We start from the raw sequence: 18,607 nt of genomic DNA, 5'->3' as shown, positions 1-18,607 counted from the left end.
TCAAGAGAAATGGAACCTGCTGGTTTTTAGTGGCTTCTGAAAGTCCTTCCCTCCAAATTGTGTCTGAATGAGATGGAAGGCAGAGAAGGCTGGATACAGATGGATCTACTGTGGATTCAGAGGCTTCCGTGAAAATTCTCGCATTTGCGATTTTGGTGCTTACAGCAAATAAAATTGTCAGGTGGAGGCCTCTGTTATTAGCTCGTTGTTCTGTTCTCATGCTACTTAATGTTTCAGGCTCCAAACCTTAGAAAGCAGAGCTTAATCCTCATAGTGTGTGTCACAGCATCTGGGTCTCAGCGGAGTTTATAGTGTAAAGATCTGACCCTGTAAATTAGGACCTAAATACTACTGTTAGTTTCCATTGCCACTGGTCATAATATTGCAAAACTCTTTTAGGTTCAAATGGTGGCCATAATATGCACAAATGCAAGTTTGAAAGATGTTGATCTTTGGACAGGCTTGCTGCAGAACCTGCACGTGCCCAAATGCAAATAAAAGGGTATAAATGGAGTCGATATGAGTTAGGAACATGGTTGACATAAACTTCTACAGTTGGTGAGTTCTGCAGTACGAAATTCCTTTGTTACTGAAATGCAATGTTTTGCAGAAGGAATCTGCTTTCTTCGTATATCATCTTAATAATCGCAAGTGTTCGATTCTTGGCAAGCACAAGCTTGGTCTTAAACCAAAGTCCTGTCTGGCAAATTTATATTAATAGTAACTTCTTTATGTGGTATGATTTCTGGATAAATAGTTCTCTGCTTAACATGGCCAGCTGTTCTCAGGAAAAAGGGCCAACTGAAACTTGATGAGTAAACCAAAAACTCTACTAGAAAAGAGAATTCAATTTCATTTTATACAAGTGATAATTTTCAAATTCTCTATATTATGCAGAATTTTATTCTCTTTATTCTCTGCATTTCCTGCATCTGGTAGTAACAGTCTAGTATCAAAACCTTCTTTTCCCATCCGGTTCTAGGTCTCACTGCGAAATGCTAAATGGGAGCAGGCAAACGAAGACGTGGGCAATTTGAAACATGGAATATTTCATTTTAGATCTTTCCTGGTTTTCTTATTAACCATTTTCTTTCGATTTTTTGACAGATGATGCTAATGAAGAAGGGACTGAGCTGAGTGAAGAGACAGGTGAGCAAACAATATTTTATGCTAAAATATATCATTTCTCCAAAGCATCAACCAAACTGAAAGAATTCTTGAAAGTATTTGCCTTTGTCGTGATAAGCAGCGCCAATCATTTATTGCCAATGTTACAACAGTCATCTCTGGTTTTTAACGTAACATAGGGTAAACTACCCCTGATAATACATAGTACATGGTAAGAATGGCTGAGACCACCTTTTTAGTGCCATCATCTGTTATGAGCCTCTGAGTGCTTCTTCGTTGCTTTTTATTAATAACTAGTTTGAACATGAATGGGAAATAATTAAAATTCTGCAGTCCTTTGTCTGTGTAAAAGTGCGAATACAGCAATTCTTGAGTCATGCGCAGTTCTGATTAGTGGCCATGATTTGTTTGCAACTAAACCAGAAGCAAAACTCTCCTGCAGACTCTTAAATACATTGAACTTTACTGGACAATATTTTCAGAGGACTTTTGTCCTGGTGCTCCTAGTTTGCTGTTCAAAACAAGTGTCAATGTTTATGTTTTGTGGATGGGTATAGACTTGCAATGGCAATGTTGGATAGGTGTAAAGGAAAGAAAAGCCTGAGGAACAAGAAAAGGAAAGTCAGAGGATTAGATATCTCCCATCAGAAGACTTTTCCTAGTTTTTTGTAGAGAGCTTCATCCACTTAATCTTCTTGATCAGCCTTTTGGTAACAGGCTTCCACCACAGCACCCGGTGTTACCTTCCTGCTCACCTTCACTTAGAGGTTCTCAGTGGACACCTCCTGTCCATAAGAGACTTCCCTGCAGTCAAGCACCTCCTTTTATGCACAGCGTAGCTCCCCCTACTCTTCTTCTCTGCCTTCCCTTCCCAACCAGCCTGGTACCCACCCGTGACCGTGCACCAGGCGTGGGCACTGTGACCCTGATCCCATCATAGCCCAGTGCATGTGCGGGAACTCCCAGTTCTTTATGGAAAGCTACAGGATCCAAAAGGAAAGCCAGGTGGAGACAGGCAGAGATATCCCAGCCAGAAACAGAGGGAAAACCTTTTGAAGCGTTATGCTGGCTGCTTAAATTGGGAAGATTGTCCTAAATACAAATCGATTACGATGATTTATGCAACCATTTAATTAGCCTAGAAATTAGAAATACTTGAAGAATGGTGTATATGCATAGATGTGAAAACATGGATATACACAGATAGATACGCGTTACCCTGATGGATTAATACATTCTTTTATGGCTGTTCTGGCCTGTTGATTTTATTACATATAATTATAATTATTTTTTGGTGTCAAGATTACTGGATAGGAACGTTCAGAAATTTTAACACAATTAGTGCGATTGATAGAGTTGTACACACATACATAAAAGTAGAAAAATAAAGACCGTCATTAAACAACAAACATTTGCCAAAGATTATCCTGCAGTTGAATTTGCAGTATTCATCTAATATTTCCAATTTCATTTTTTATAGTTATCATGGCATGTATACTTTTACAAGCCAAATTATTTTGCATTTTTTGTGTTGTTGCTTTTATGGAGATTATGCAAGTTACTTTAAAAAAACCAAAACAACAACAACAACAACAAACCCCACAACATTTTAAATTAGAATTAAAAGGAAATACATTTCAACTTAATAGCTGCTCTCCTCTTTCTTGCCTTGTATCCTTCACAGGTTCATTAATTTAGGTGAAGCTACATAGCTGCTCTGGGAAATTATCACTGAATTAAGTCATTCAAGGAAGATATGTCCCTACTTGTCTCTTTGTGCGTATGAGATAGATGAGATCACGGCTTCTCTCACAGGGTTGCTTTTAGGGTGCTTTGAGCTTCCACAGCACATACTTGCTTATTTCTTCATCACTTGGCGATATTTTGGGAATCAGTGCATTGTTTGTCAGCAATCAATGCTGACATGGATAAAGAAAAGTATTTTTTGTATATCTGCTCCAGCAGTGGGGCAGGTATTCAAAAGTTTTGCCCTTTTGACCTATTTGTATATGGACTTTTTAATGACCGCGGGATGCCTTTGTGGGAACTGTGAATACACATAATCACTACAATGTGAGGAGTTTTCATTTTTATACTCAGATTTTTATCAGTTTGAAGGATATCTGGTTTTTACTGTTCTAAGGGAAAAACAGAGTAGGAACTTCCAGTCACCACTTCAAGATATTAATAGAATAATCATTCTTCATTCCACTTGACTTCACAGGTCGTGACTCCAGCAGATGGAGTCAGCAGTTGGCACCAATATCGATGACCCTGGTTTTTTGAGCTGTCCATATCCAATCTGTTTTAGGGTTGTTTCTCCAATTCTTGTGCTTGAGGAAAAAAAAGAAAAAAAAAAAAAAAAGTTGAATTCCTGGAAAGCATATGTTGCAGACTACACACATGTAGGGCCTTTCGCAGAGATTCAAATATTCTACGTCTTACTTAAATTCCTGTACCTCCAGTTTCCATTTCCTAGGTGTTCTGAGGGCCAATATTGAACCAAGAGAAAACGTAGGGTCTCAAATGAGATGTAGACTCATTGTATCTGTACCAGTTTATGTTTGAAGAATGTAGCAGAATGAAGTGGAGGTTACAGAATCGGTCCTAACTTAAAGCTGGTGGCAAGAATTAGAGGAAAAAAAACCCTAATCCTGTTCTGGTGTCAGCTGAAGTCAGTGAGAATATGTCCACTGACTTCAGCGCACACCAGATTAGGGCTCGGAAACAGCTAGAGCCTTAGCCAGGAGTAAGGAATAACAGATGACCAAATGTGTGTATTACTGAGTGATGGACACATTGTGAAAGTGGTCTGTCTTGTGTTTCTACTACCCTGAAGTGCAAATATCTCATTACGTGCAATAAGGCCTTTCTTTCTATGATTTCTCTTCAAAATAAATAAGGGAATATCTAGATTACATCTGCCAGATAGTTTCCATTAATATCTACATTAATACTATAAAATAAACAGGCATGAATGATCGTTTTAGCAAGTTAATCACATAACATCACTGCATATATTTGGTGAATAAGAAAAACATTTGAAAATAAAAATAACATAGTCTTATTAAATATAGATACTCAAGACCGCTCTTTTAATGGCATTTGGCTCACAGGATTTTAACCCATCAGTTTTTTCTGGATGCTGTATCTCATAGCACCTGCTGACTTAACAGCACCATTTAATTCGAAGCGCTTTGATGTTATCATGTGTCATACAGTTTGCTGCTAAAGTGGCTTGAGGGCAGATATAGCAATGGTGGGTACGGACCTGTGCAGTTCTACGTCTCAGCTTTCCTTTAGGAATTATTTCCTATGTAGGCAAAGAGAAGGACCAGATGACCTAGTAGCTTTGTCTGCCTTTAACTTCAGTGATTTAACAGTGCAGAGTCATGATGCTTAATGTTTTAAGCTTCATTAAGGGAAAATTATTCTAAACTTTAACTTCTGAAGGACTTGGCTTTTATACTCATAGATTCACGTATCCCTGCACGGAAGTGTGCAAAATAAGCCCTAATGCTGCCATAATTATGGGCGCAATTGCAGTGATTGCATGTGGAAATTAGAGAAGCGTGTGCTATTAGGAGAAGCACTGTCCAGATTCCTACACAATAGTATTGCATTGTTATCCACTGACGTAAGTTAATTCTCTTCCAACAAAAAAAAAAAAAAAAAAAAAAAGGAAACACATGGAAAAGTGTTTCAGTTCTGTATCTATATTCTCCCTCAACCTGTTCAGCTTCACTCTCCACCACGTTCCAAAACCTTTTGACCTCACCTGTATGAATGTTGCCACACTACTGTCTCTCATTTCCGCTCTAATAGTTGTTCATGATAAATACCCTGCTGGTTATCCTGTTCGTATCCTGAGCATCCTAATTAACCACCTATTCATTGCTTCAGAAGCCACAGCCAGCCGGGATGGCAAGACGAAGGATCTCATTCACACTAACAAGGAAATCTCTATTATAAACAATTCTGTATAAATCCAGAATTTCTTTATATGTTGCACTGCATGCACACTCTTGGGCACTCTTTTTGGAGAGAGACTTTCTGGTTTAAAACTGGACTTGACAGCGTTAGGTTAATGGTTGGGCTTGATGGTCTTAAAGGTCTTTTCCAACCAAAATGATTCTATGGTTTGTTTTTTTTTTTTCCCCTCCCGAGATGAAAATAGCAATCACTTGTAACCAGGGAGATTTGGAGGTTGTGAGGGATTTAGGGAACAGCTTCTTGGAGACACACTGTGACATTGAAGTGGCTTGTTGACCCTCTCTGAATTAGCCTATAAAGAATCATTTCTCCCAGTGTTAGAGCTCAGAAACCTTTTTGCACAGATGATGACAATTAGAAAAGCTTTTAGTATGATCAGTTCAGACACCTGTCTAGGTGTGCTGTTTTTAAACAGAAATTTGCAGGCAAAATTTCTGTAGTGCTTGGCTAACTGTTCTGGAAGACTGGAGAGCAGAAAGGGTTAAGAGTTGTGGTTTGACCAAAATAAAAAGAAATTATTTTGCAGCTTATAAAAATCCTTTTCTGACTCTGGAATGAGAGAAATCTGCTAAAAAAATCAGTGAAATTGTGATTGAAATCTTGTTCTCCTGGGCCAGTGGCTCTACATCCTTTTGTGAGCATTTTAAGGCTTTTTATAGAGTGCAAAAAAAGATTGTTTATTTTGAGATAGTAACAGTTCTGACTTCTCTCTCTCCATCTTTGTGCTGTCAATTTACATGTCGGCTATATTATCTAACGTATTCAGATACTCCTGAAAGACCTGGCTGGACACTTGCACTTAAGCTTGACTGACATTTGACTTGTGGGACTGGAGGAGCACAGATTGGTTAGGTGATAAAATTCAACACCAGAGGGGTGAGTGTTGATTGAAACACTCCTATTGATTCGGTCCCCTGATGTGAATCGTTGTCAACCGAAAAAGGGAACATAGCAGGTAGTTCAGAGTGGCATTAGAACCAAAGGAGCCATACATCAATATGGTCCGCTATAAATATTCAAGTTATTTTTTTTGAAGAATGGGAAAGTGTTGGCAGGAATCAACGTTTAAAAGCCTGGTTATTTTCAGGATCTCGCATTTATATTGAAGTTCTTGTTGAACTGTATCACCATTGCTCCTGAGTAACCCCTTCAAAGGGTTGACAAAGTGTGTCTTTATTTGGCAGTTTTTGCCTTTATTTTTCCCCACAGTATTTCTTGTGGTTACTCCTACATTCTCACCGCTCCAGAAATAAATTCATCTTAGCACTTCAAACCTCTTGTTTTCTTCAGAATATAGGATTTGAATTTCAAATTCAGACGAGCAAATGTGATGACATGACACATGACGTGTCCTATGATAAGTGTTGTCAGGAAAGGTCTACCTCCTGATACCAAGCCAAACCTCAAAGCATGTTCTGCTTTATTCTGTAGCTTTGTTTCCTGATCGCTAAGGGCCCTTTATGCTCTCTGAACTATACGGAATTCTATGATGAGACAGAAATACCATTGTAGAAGAAACTTTGAAGAACAATAGTCAGTTTGGCTTTTTTGGGGTAATGCTCATTCCTTAAAATTGATCAAGTGAGATGGACTTTAATTACTCACATACAGTTCTCCACTGGAATTTTTGTTCATGTTTTGTGCTGTTGTTTCACATAAATTCCTGCCAGCATCCCAATCCGTGGCTCTTTCTTTTTTTTTTTTTTTTTGGACGTAGGTACAGTGGAATAACCAGTTTCCCCAGACAGCAGGCAGAAAGCATTTCTGAGTTTCCTGGGCTGCATTCAAAGCCAAAAATTCACTCCCTTTTTGTCTCTTGAACAAACGCAATATTCCTCTTGACCTGCAAATTCCCTTTCCCCATCCTCGCTTACTTTTTTCGTATTCCTGTTTGGAAATTTTTAGCATTCTGGGTCTAGATAGAAAAGTTGTGGAAGGGTAGGAGATAAAAGGATAGTATCTACAGCTCTGAGCAGAGCTGGGTCCTTTATGAGAACCGGGCATCAAATTGCTGAGAGCTGTTTAGAAATCCAGCAACATACAGAGTGTATGATTGTGTGGGGTATGTATGACAGCAGAAGAGACGGGAGTTTTCGAAACACTTAAGCAATTTATGATACACATGTAGACAGCTTTTTTTTCCCAGTTGCTATTAGCTAATCAGTTTGAGGTAATACCATGATTCTTATTTTCTCACAACATGGCAATAGGGGGATATAAGGCAATGTCATACATTTTCCTAAATTTCCTGGGTACAAGTGGTCAAGGTTTCTTTCCAGCATGCACAAACATATGTTTTCTTTAGGTGTCTCCTTCACCGAAGCCCACAGGGAATCAGGAGGTTTGACAGCAAGTCGTTTTTCCATCACAGTTGAATAGATTCAATAGGTGAAATGAACTGAGTTTTAATTCTCTGTCTTCGTGGTTAAGCAACAGTGTTTGGAGAACGTTTTAATCAGTGAACCTGCTTTCATTAAATGTCTTAATTACAAATACTTTATGATTAATTTCCAGCTTGTGCTCCCTTTTGTACTAACAGACTTTCTGTGCTACCAGTATGTGCCTTGAGGTCTGTCTGTTCAAACGAACAGTAATTTCATCCTTTATGTTAAGACGACAGGATATCTTGAAAAGGTTGTAAAAAAAGTTCAAAGTTTTTGAAGTTTAACCAACTGATAGTAAACACTATGAACTTCAGTCCCTGCAGGTAGGGGAGATCTTAAACTTCACTGGCATCAGTTACAGTTTTTACTTAAGAGATTTTCATTTTCGTCCATCTTCTTGTTGCTTTCTGGCTAAAAGGTTGGAATGGATTTTTTCAGTCAGAACATTTCTATCTTGTAAAGCTTTCATTTCCTTAACTTTACTTCACTATCAAACTTGCTTCTCTCATTTCATTACTAATTTCAGTCAATATTCATTTGTTACTGTTATAACATTGAATGGAGAATTGAGCTGAGAGGGAAAAATCATTTCATTCAGATTATTTCTTCACACTTCCATAATGCAGTATAATACATATTACATTAAAAACTACAAATTAAAACTTTTTTTTTTTTTTTCTGAAGAGATTAAGAGCTTGTGAAGAAGTAGATTATTTTAGTGTGAGTTTTCTTCACTGCTGTCATGTGAAAGTTAGGGAAAGTCCAGTCCAAGCTGAAGGGTACCTATTATGACTTTTATAACAGATGATGCAGTCATTAATTTTAATAACAGAAAGATAGGAATTGGGCACTGACTGGGGTGCTGAGATAAGATGTGGTCACAGCTGTGGTGTCGTGCATAGTAATATTTGGTACAATAAAACAATTTCAAAATAATACATGTAGTTATTTTTTAATGTTTAAAGAAGGATTGGAACAAAAAGGCCAGCCTCCATCTCCCACAAAGAGCAAAGCAGAGCAGCCTGAGGACCTGCAAGATGATGCTGAAGGTAGGTGGTCTGACAGCTTTTCAGAGCTAGTAACCAATTTTGCATTTGGGGGGAAAGGTTTACTCTTAATTCTTGGGAAAGAACTAGAAAACCTTCATTAAGAATGTTGTTTGCACACGTTTAGAAAGTTCCTTTTGGCTTAGATCAGGAGATTGTAATTTTTCTGAATTATATTTCATTTCAAGGTAGATTCAGAATTACAAGTGCTATTTTTATGCCATGGGCTACTGATTATTGCTGAGATAAAATGAGAAATTCTTGCTGGTTTATCTCTAACCTGTTCTGATTTCATCTAATTAGTAATACAAAATGTAATGCGTGTTGTGCAGGGCTTGGGTCATAGTCTGGTTGGTTAAGTTGATCAGGTAAATCAGCTACCTGTTGCAAAACACGGAGCAATAAAATTCTTTCTTTCCTTTTCTACAAGAAATGTTTGCTGTATTGCTTTCCACTCCAGTTACGGTATTTAATGCAATGTATTACATCTATCTATGGTCAGAAGTCACAGGTGCTTAACGTTATGCCCATAGCGTTGTTCCTGTAGGAGTGCTTTCCTGTGCTTGAGTCTTCACAGGGCAGCTTGTCCATGTGTATGGAGGTAAATGTGGTCTACATTGACCTAAAATCGGATCACTGTATCTTTTCTTAATCTGTATCTCATTGGGAGAATTGTTGAAAGACGTTAACATCAAAGGCTTATTTTCAGAGCGCAGAGTTTCATGTTGCTCTCATATGTGTGGAAGAGCAAAATGCCCTAATGCTGGAGAATTCCCCTTATGATAAATAGTTAAAAAGATGAACCTTAATCTTTAATACCTGACAGCTCCTTATCCTGGATTCTCTTTGACCTAATGTTCCTCAAATGACATGTCTCATTCCGGACCTCAACCAGTGGCTCCACCATCTTCGTCATTTTGACCCAGTGCTGTGCATCCAGCTCCTAAAATATTCTGACTGGGGTATAGTGTGAGTCATAAAGAGCAGAAAAACGTTAACATCTATCACTTTAAGTAACTGCTAGTAACATCCTGTCACTAACATTGTGACTGGTTGTTAATGGCAAGTACTTAAAGCAATAGCTGTCATCACCTGCAAGGTGTGGGGGGACCCAAGAAATCTCATCCTGACTGGTTGTCTTTCCTTTCATGCTGCACTAACCCCAGCTGAAATAAAAACACCAATTTTACGTTTCGATTAGAGAATTCAGTGATGACAAACCACATGTCGATTTGTGTGTAGGCTGAACGGCATGTGGGATCGTGGTGTCATTTTCCATATTCCTAAACAGGCGAAACAGTAATAGTTTTGATGATATGTTTTTATTGGAAGGGTGGCTAAAAGCTTTCATTGTACCAGTGTCCAAAAAAAAAAAAAAAGAGGTGGGAAAAAACGTTTTAAAAAATATAAGGTTTCCCTTCCATTGGAAAAATAACCAATGTTGTTCCACTATTTCTGTGGCTTACTAGATATGGTTTCTTCGTTTACTATGCCTGTCAGTGTTTCCTGGTGACCTACAGCTCACTTTGTGGAGCACAAACAAATGCATTGGAAGGGTGAAGTAAATAGCATGGCAATAGAATGATTGCGTGACCCTCGAGCTGTAAAATTCCTGAACCCCTAGAACTTGATGCCGTCCAATAGGTTTTGCTGATGCAGAATTGAGGCCTGTAACACATAATCACCGCTGCAGAATTTAATTTAGCCGGTGACAGAGCCCTCTACTCCTTAGGCAGGAATGAGGCCTGTAATGTTTAGGATTGAAAGGCTAAATTTAAACTTGAGGGTGGTTGTGATGGGGAATAAAAAGGGTAATTAAAGTGTTTGCTGAGGGGGGCTGGGGAAGAAACCTGGATCAGATTTGTGTGGCATTACCTGTGCCTCTGTTTTGAAGAGGTCTCAAGCTGTTCAGCTCCAGACACTGAATTCCTATAAATTCCTATAATGTAACACCCCGTGAACCTTTTCCATTTCAGTAAATGGTATTCGCACACATTTGTCTGAGAATAGGATTTACTTTCTACTGTTCTAGTTATTAGCTGTCGGTTTTGACTAATTAAAAGAAATTTTAATGGAGAGCCTTGAAGATTATGAAACCATGGGACATGAACCAGAACTACATGTCTGAATTATTTTATTTAGGTAGGAGTTTGTCTTCACTTCAAAAAACTGCCTTTTTTCTTCTTTTTTTTTTCTTTTTAAAAGAACTTCTGAGTAGCTAATGCATATAGTCTCAAATAAAACACAATAAAGCCAAACTCTGCCCGAGGTGAACTTCGTCGAATTTTCTCATGGTGAAACTGAAGTGCTTTGCTGTTCAGCATGTTTTAACTTTGGGATAGTTCACATGCTTTAGGTACCTGAAATTTAAAAAGAAAAAAAAAAAAAAAAGACAGAAAAATAAGACAAACAAACCCCAACCAACGCATAGCTTTTAGCAATAAGAGCAAGTCCAAAGATACTTACATTAAACATACTATTTTTCCGTTAGTAACATGACCAGATATAAAATATTTAACAAATATACATTGAGGCACAGGAAGAACCAGATATTTTTTCCTTTGCTTAATTGCCAGTGTCCTTTTGGACTGAAGATGGGAATACAACTTGCTGTTTTAGCAGCCTCATACATGCCCTTGTGGCAGTCCGTAAAAACTATTCCACCAAGTTCAGTAATATTTCTGCCGTAATATTTTTCTCCAGCGTGCCAAGCTGGTTCATTGGCTAGAGGTAATGGAGCAATGTATTTTCAGGGCATGTAAAAATCTCCACAGAAGATCACAGAAAGTAGACTCCTTCATTATTAGCCTCTCTGCAATCAAGGAAAGTTGCATAAGTGGCTGTATGTACGGAGCTTGTTTTGCAGTAAGCTAAAATAAACGCTTGACATGCTAATGAAAGCAATTTTATGCTGAACCTCTAGAGTATTAATGGTGTCTGTTATTATGCTATTAGATATATTGTTCTCTGCCTTCAGACCATTGATAGAGAAAAGCAAGTGTGAACTGCAACCTGTCAATGGTTGTATTCTGTAGTTTTTCACTGTAGCGCAGGTTATTGTCTGGAGAAATGTTTAGACTGGATACATGGAGAAACATTCTTTACTCCCAGGTTCCCTGCAGTATTTTCAGGTTTGACATGTGCAAACGTGCAGTGTAATTTTCTTCCCCCCCGCCCTTTTCCTGCGTCCTGTGAGAGTAAAATCAGCCAGTGAAAATTTTGACTTTCCCCTCGGTCAGGTGCACTCAGTGATTGAGCAATTATAAAGAAAAATATATTCGGCACTAAACAAAACCAAGCATGTCTTACATCAGTAGCTTCATAACACAATCCTAAAGTAATCACATAGGCAAAATGGTGGTAATTGTCACAGCATAGCAGCCACAAGTTAGCACAAATGCCGCAGGTCGCCTGTTCTCGTCTTACTGATTATCACCAAGCAAAAGCAAACAATTTTTACAAAAGTCTAACCAAAAAAAAATTAAAATGTTCCTTTTTTCTCTTAGCTATCTCCCCAAACGTCCTCCTGTATGTACTGAACGGCAAGGTGTGTGCAATAGATTTTCTTGACACTTGTTTTCCCTTTCCTTCATTACAAGATTTCGGAGCCTGCCCGAAAGCTACTCCTTCCATTCCCACCATGGTCTGCTGGTGATCAATATTGTATCAAAGACAATTAATACATCTAATAGCAGCAGCATAAATGCCTGATCTTTCTCCTCTTCCAAGAGAAAGATAATCAATCCATGCAGTAAAAGCCATTTTTGTGCCTCCTGAGGTCAGGATCATCCTTTCCATCCCTCGAGGGATGTGAAGACGGAACTGGAGATCTGCAAGTTATCTTGCTCCAGGTTTTCTCATAAGCTTCGCCCAAAATGAATGACTAGATCAGGGGTGTCAAACTCATTTCCAGCGGGGACCACATCAGCCTCACAGTTGCCTTCAAAGGGTCGGATGTAATTTTAGGACTGTATAAACGTAACTACTCCTACATTTATACTGGACTAGATGCTTCCTGATAGACTGATAGGTTGTTGGTCTCGTGCAATCACCTTAGCTGAAGCTCAGTGTATGTGTGAGGAGCTGCCCTGTTGAAATTGCTCTTCTGGGATGAACTTTGTCTGCTTTCTGCTCACTTGGTGGGAAGGAGCACAGTTTGATGGATAAGCCAAGCCAGGAAGGTCAAACTAAACACAAATCACCTTTAAGATAGTTGGTAGAGTTGGTTCCTTTGCTTGATGGGGTCATCACACTATCAACCCTTTAGCTTTCAAGGGCAACATCAAATGTCTGAAATGTTGCTTGGCAGTGCGAGGAGTTGAGGCTCGCCAGCAGGCTCCTGCCTCTCTCTGTGGATGCTCTGTCCACAAGAGACGCCAGTCTGTTGATTGGAGTACATGGTAGAAAATGGGGCAAAATGGAGTCGCATCATATCGCAACAACTCACTGGTTCAGCGGGTCACGTCAATTAGGTAGGATGCTCACTGAGACAGAGATACCCTGACCCCTCATCCCTTTGCCCACAACATTTTTGTCCCGTGACAAAAAGCGCGTAGTCTTAGAACTAGAAAGTAACGCTAATTTTACAGCTTAGTCCTTTGATTGTGAGATTAACATAAGGCTTCCCCTTCCTGATATTCCTTTATAGACCGTGATTTTTGCAACTTCGCTGCTCACTCCCTAGCTTCATAGGGAGGGATACGGAGTATGCACCCCCAAAAGTCAGCAGTCCCCCTCTGAGATGGGCTTGATCCCCGCCTGGGGCTGGGGCGTGCGTACAGCAGCAATTGCCATTGCACAGCCGTGTTCAAAGCATCTTTTCTAAGGGCCTTCTAATACTACGCAGGCCTGATTGTCTCTCTTTATAAGGTGTGGATTTATATTAACTAGATTTGACTTCTGATTAGTTTTAAAACGTTCTTCTATCGTTTGAGAAATTGTGGCTACATTTCTTCTTTGCATCCCACAGGGCGGTAATATTCTTCAGTAAATTTCTGCTCCACTCATAATCTACTGAAAATGAACATCTAGACACATAATTATACTTCAAAACCACACACTCTCTTATTCAGCCTTAAAAGTGCTACTTCTTATTAAGATAGCTTAGAAGTTACTGTATTTTTTTTGGCTACCAAAGCAAATCCTTAAATGAAATTTTAAATTAAGATAAAGTACTACAGAAGAAATTCCCTGGGAAGTGTGTGTATCAAACATGTCTGCAAAATGTTTCACCTTAATGCAGATTGGTTATATTTGAAGTGATACTATTAACCCCTGTCCAGTTTGGTTGATAGCTTTTTTTTTTTCCGCTTCTGTTTTGAGGTCCACCATCTGTCTTGACTGATTACAGCTCTCAGAATATCGGATGATCACCTTCCACTTAGCCAGGGGAAAAACAGGGCATTATCTGTATTATTATTTGTTCTCCTAGCAAACCCTTCTTAAAAGATTCTTTTCACCGATGAAGTGGCTTCTGCTGTCTCATTAAATTGCCGGGCAGTGGCTACACAAGACAACTTTGAAAACACAGCTCATTTTGGCCTCCGCAGGTGACACGCAGTCGTGTTGTGTTCACCATTTACCCATTTGGGTTTCTTTTAGCAACTGAATAAATGCGTGTAAAAACGGTACCAGGCAAACAGTTGCAATTCCTGTTTTCACGCTAGATGCTTCAGAGTAGATTTTCTTTCTCCTGAGATGAGCTAAGGTGCAAAATACTAAGTTACTAAAGTGACTAATGCAATGTTGTCAGAGAAGAATTACACACAGTGACAAACGAGCATACCTGCAGGGGACTCATCTGTCAAGGAATTCATTTCTCATTTCTAACCATAATGTGAATAACAGTAAACCATGGTGATTGTCCAGGTCCAGTGTAGAAAACAGGGCTAGTCCCTTAATTCTGAAATATTAATGCGAGATGGTGCATGTTTTGGTTCACGTTTTATGCTGGTTTTAACAAGCGTGATCTCCTGTGTGGCTCCTCTGTGCATTTCTTCACTTTGTTACGTTGCCTCACCACATGATTTTGTGACCCTTATGTAAAAAAATTGAAATAGGTCTCATGTTTTAACTGTGGCTTGGAAAAGCAGCTGTGCTGCAGTCCTTAATGGTGTGCAGTTACCTAGTCTCTTGGGCACACCAGGAAAGTATGAACAAATAGTAAATTGACACAGTAAGAATAAAATTTGGGATTGTTTTCTGCACCTTTCGCGTATGGGGTCCCTTTGTTTCTCTGTCTCTTAGACGGGACTGCCCATCAGGACTCCTCGATTCTGCTCCGAGCTCTGCCTTGGCTTGCTCTTCAACATCCATCGACTCACTTTTGTATACTATGATAACAGTGATAATAGTTGCACAGCACCGTGTGTGTATCTTTTTCATTAAAATGCCAATTGAATCTTTTTTTCTCTGTACAGTGTGTAGGCTGTGATGTCCATATTCTGGTTATGCTGGAGAGCTCAGGCTTCCAGGAGATGCCTCCTTTCGTTTCTTTTGAACAGTCACAGTTTCAGAATGTCAGAAGTAGCAATGATCAGCATCTTCAGCAATTGAATTTCATCTCTTGCCAGGCACCTGAATTGCAAAATCTGAGTCACGCTGTTTGTCAGATGGAAGAATTGCACCCAGTGAAAAACCAGCGTAGCACAAGGTTCCCAGCAAAGTGGGTTCAGGCAAATCTTAGTGCTTGTGCCTAGTTTGGTGCTGTAGCTCTTGTCCCCTGGCTCTTCCCTGGCCAGGAAAGGTATAACAAAGCCGAGTGACTTGCCTTGTTGTCCAGAGAGGGGTGAGGCGAGGGGAACACACCTAGTGACTTCAGTGGGCTTTACGTTAGGCTTCCATATTTCTCATGACGTTAAATAAGTGAAATACAATAGTGTTATTTTTAACCTCTGAGATAATCCCCGCAAGCTACAGTTTTCTCGTTCTTTTCCCACGCTCCCTGACAATTCTTAACAAACTGCTGCATGAAAATGAAAACCTATTATTTATTACGCTGCCAGCTTCGCTAGGCCAGGCGCATTGACAGCAGCACATTCGGCTCTGCGGCTGCAGCGAGGTAAATTGTTGAAGCAGAACGGAGGGAGGAAGTCTCATAACTCCATTAAACAATTACTGCAGATAACTCTTTACTAACCCTTCTTAAAATTTACCCCAAAGGGGTTATATACAAGTAGCGATTAAAACTGACCTAAATCATAATTTAATTAAAAGAAATTAAAATGCAAACTGAAAATGTTTGGTAACCTCAGGCCACCACCCTAATGATTCATTTTAATGTGTTTGTAGTTCTACAATAATGGCCTTTTTGTGTATGTGCTTTTTTTTTCATGCCTGATATCACTTTGCCACTGGAATAGTCTGAAAATGGTTGCAGGCTCTACGATCTTGAGTATATATATAGATACATGTGTGCTTTCTTCTTGCATATTAGGAGTTTCACTGAAGTCAGCATATCTACTCAAGTGTGCAGAATGTAACAGCTGTAAGATCAAGGCCTATATTTTTAATTTTCTCATTAATTAGTTTCCCTGTTGTCCTAGAAGGACCTTCACATCATTAGTATGATTACTGTGGCAATATTTTTGTGCAGTAAAAAAGAGAATTCAGAACTGGCGTCCCTCATCTGCCAGATCTTGATTTGCGTTTGTCATAGAAGCGTGGCCCAGCTTGGAGAGAAATTGGCAGGGCAGACCATGGGGGAGACACACGGTCACGGGCCACCCGGACAACCGGAGGATGCACCCAGAATTGCACAGCAAGTGCCGTGTGGGGGTATAACAGTGTCAAATCCGGTGCTTGGGGCTTTTGTACATACACAGATATGCGAGAGTAGCAAACAAGATGTGAGCTTGGGGCATTGGCTCTCTATCTCTTTTTATTTCTACTCCAGGAAGGAGGAGGTTGTTCGAAGGAACCTTACGCTGAGTGTTGACACTCTATGGATGATATAAGTACAGCTCTCTCAGTAGTGAAAACAGTTTTACTACTAATAATGTCAATGTTGGAGAAGTAGAAGTAGGCTGGTTTGTACTGGTTATGCAGACTTTCTTCCTTTCACTAAAAATACGTTATCTCCAATTCTGCTTTCTTTTGGGAAATGTCTCTTTTGCACCCATTTTAGAGACAGTGACTTTAGCCTCAGCTCTAAGTACGGCGTTGACTGCTTGTGAAGAAAGGTACTGCTGAAGAGGAGTAGGTATATGAGCAAACCTGGCGCTTATTCAGCTCTGAAATGGGAAGAGCCAAGAGGCCAGCAGGCTGTTAATATTTTTGACTTGCCATGTTTGTCGCAAGAACAGCGAAAGATGTAAAAAGCCATGTGCCTGCAGGCTCTCGCAGAGAAAATGGCAAGAATACTAAAACCTGCTCTGGTGCTGCTGCGAGTTTGTCCTCTGGACTTTCATTAGGGATCTTGTCCCAGCCCTCTCCCATCTGACTGCCGGCTTATTATTTATCATATCATCTGCTTCGTTTGGGGGCTGCTGCTGCAGCTGGCACATCACTGTGCATGCTAAATACCTCTCCTTAACGCAAAGTGGGCAGGCACTCGCAGCGTATCCGCTTTTCTGGTTCAGTTGAAAGTGCCGCTTGCTCCGCCAGCTTGCTGAGTGTGCTGATTGATCGCTGTTTAGCCTGGTTTCTACCAAATATAAATGAGGGTATATATCATTTGCGAGGGGCAAGAATTTTCTTGCTGATCCCAAAGAAAAAGGCCAAGAGAAGAGAGCAAGCACCTATCAGGCAGTAGTCAGCTTGGCAAAGGAAAACAAAATATACGACCAGAAGTAGGTATTTTAGTGTCTGATGTGTTTATTTTGTTTGTACAGTGCTACTGTAGTTCTCAAACTCCTGTTTTTTCAACTGACTGCCATGCCGGGGAAAATAAACAGATGTTCCCGTTTGTCTTTTGATGTGGCTCAAAATCATTTACATTTGCTGGCCTAAAATGACACGACATGTCATTCGCCACTTTTTCTGTCTCCTTTGGAGTGAGTGACAGGTTGCTGTTCAATTACTAGTGTAATGGAAAAGCAGATATTGTGAGGACAGCTTTCACCTGAAGGAAATGCAATCGCCAGTTGTTGCGGTAGTGGAAAGAGAAGGATGGCAGATACTCTAGAAGCCATCCCGTGGAAAAGACATTTTTATTATTAATAATGTCATGGGGAAGACTCAAGGGAAATGCACTGGGTTTGGCTTTTCTGCCTGGAGAAAAGGAGAGCCAAGGGCGAATAAAAATATGGTGAAAAACTGGCTTGCTACTCTTGTAAAATATATTTCCAGCTCCTTGCCTTGAGCATGTGCTACTTTGAGCCTTTGCTCTGCACCCAGCTCCAATGGAGAGCAATAATTACAGAAAGACTCCTCATCAGTAGAAGACACTCGCTGAGAGGCTTATTAGAAGGGTTTTTAAAAAATGGAAAAAAACCTGTTTCTCAGATGCTTCAGGATTAGTCACTTCTCTGCCCTAGATGGTTTGCTTTTTTATCAGTGCATTCATACGCCGCTTCCTCCCTTTCTCTGGAGATGAAGAGATTCTCCAGGCCAAGCAGAGCTTAACCCTTCCTTCTGCAAGTCATTCACTCGAGGGTCACTTGTCCACTCTTAATTTTTTAGCGTTTCTTTTTCTCTAATTCTGTCGAAGTCATTTGGCAGGCATGACACGTACGTTCCATGTGCTGATTGAGATTAATTTTCATGTCACGATCCAGTCAGTCTGTTGGGCTGGGTAAGAAGAGTACAAGAGGTGAAGCTTCTGCTTAAAGTATTTTACATTTTTCTTTCTAAAGGAACAAAATGATGTGTTAGAAGGAAAACATGTTGAGAATCCAATATATAATGCTGTAATTATCGTTCTATTATACCAGTTTTAGACAGTGAATCTCCAGTGAAATAATAGGCTTAGGGTTGACAAAATGCACTGATGAATATGTGCTTTATCTGATAATCTGGTGAACTGGATGATCGTTTAAACTTTCTTTTGTAGTTCAACTTTGGTCTGAGTGGTTCAGTTTAACAAGACATGTAGTCCCTTGGCAATAAACATGAATG

At 39.7% G+C, this 18,607-nt stretch overlaps 1 protein-coding gene across 5 annotated transcripts in view; it reads left to right on the top strand.

The window, feature by feature from the left end:
* Window positions 1-18,607, top strand: part of MACROD2 (mono-ADP ribosylhydrolase 2) — an 857,870-nt gene that overhangs the window by 782,365 nt on the left and 56,898 nt on the right. For 2 of the 5 annotated variants that reach the window (XM_065632890.1, XM_065632888.1), the window contains exons 10-11: window positions 1,108-1,149; window positions 8,471-8,554. In XM_065632890.1, the coding sequence (XP_065488962.1) occupies window positions 1,108-1,149; window positions 8,471-8,554 (126 nt within the window). The remainder of the gene's footprint in view (window positions 1-1,107; window positions 1,150-8,470; window positions 8,555-18,607) is intronic. The other 3 variants (XM_065632892.1, XM_065632891.1, XM_065632889.1) reach the window with 2 other exon arrangements.

This window comes from Caloenas nicobarica, chromosome 3, assembly GCF_036013445.1.
Source record: "Caloenas nicobarica isolate bCalNic1 chromosome 3, bCalNic1.hap1, whole genome shotgun sequence".
Taxonomy (NCBI): Eukaryota; Metazoa; Chordata; class Aves; order Columbiformes; family Columbidae; genus Caloenas; species Caloenas nicobarica.
Note: the sequence above shows the minus strand (reverse complement) of the source record. Positions and strands in the feature narration are given on the sequence as shown.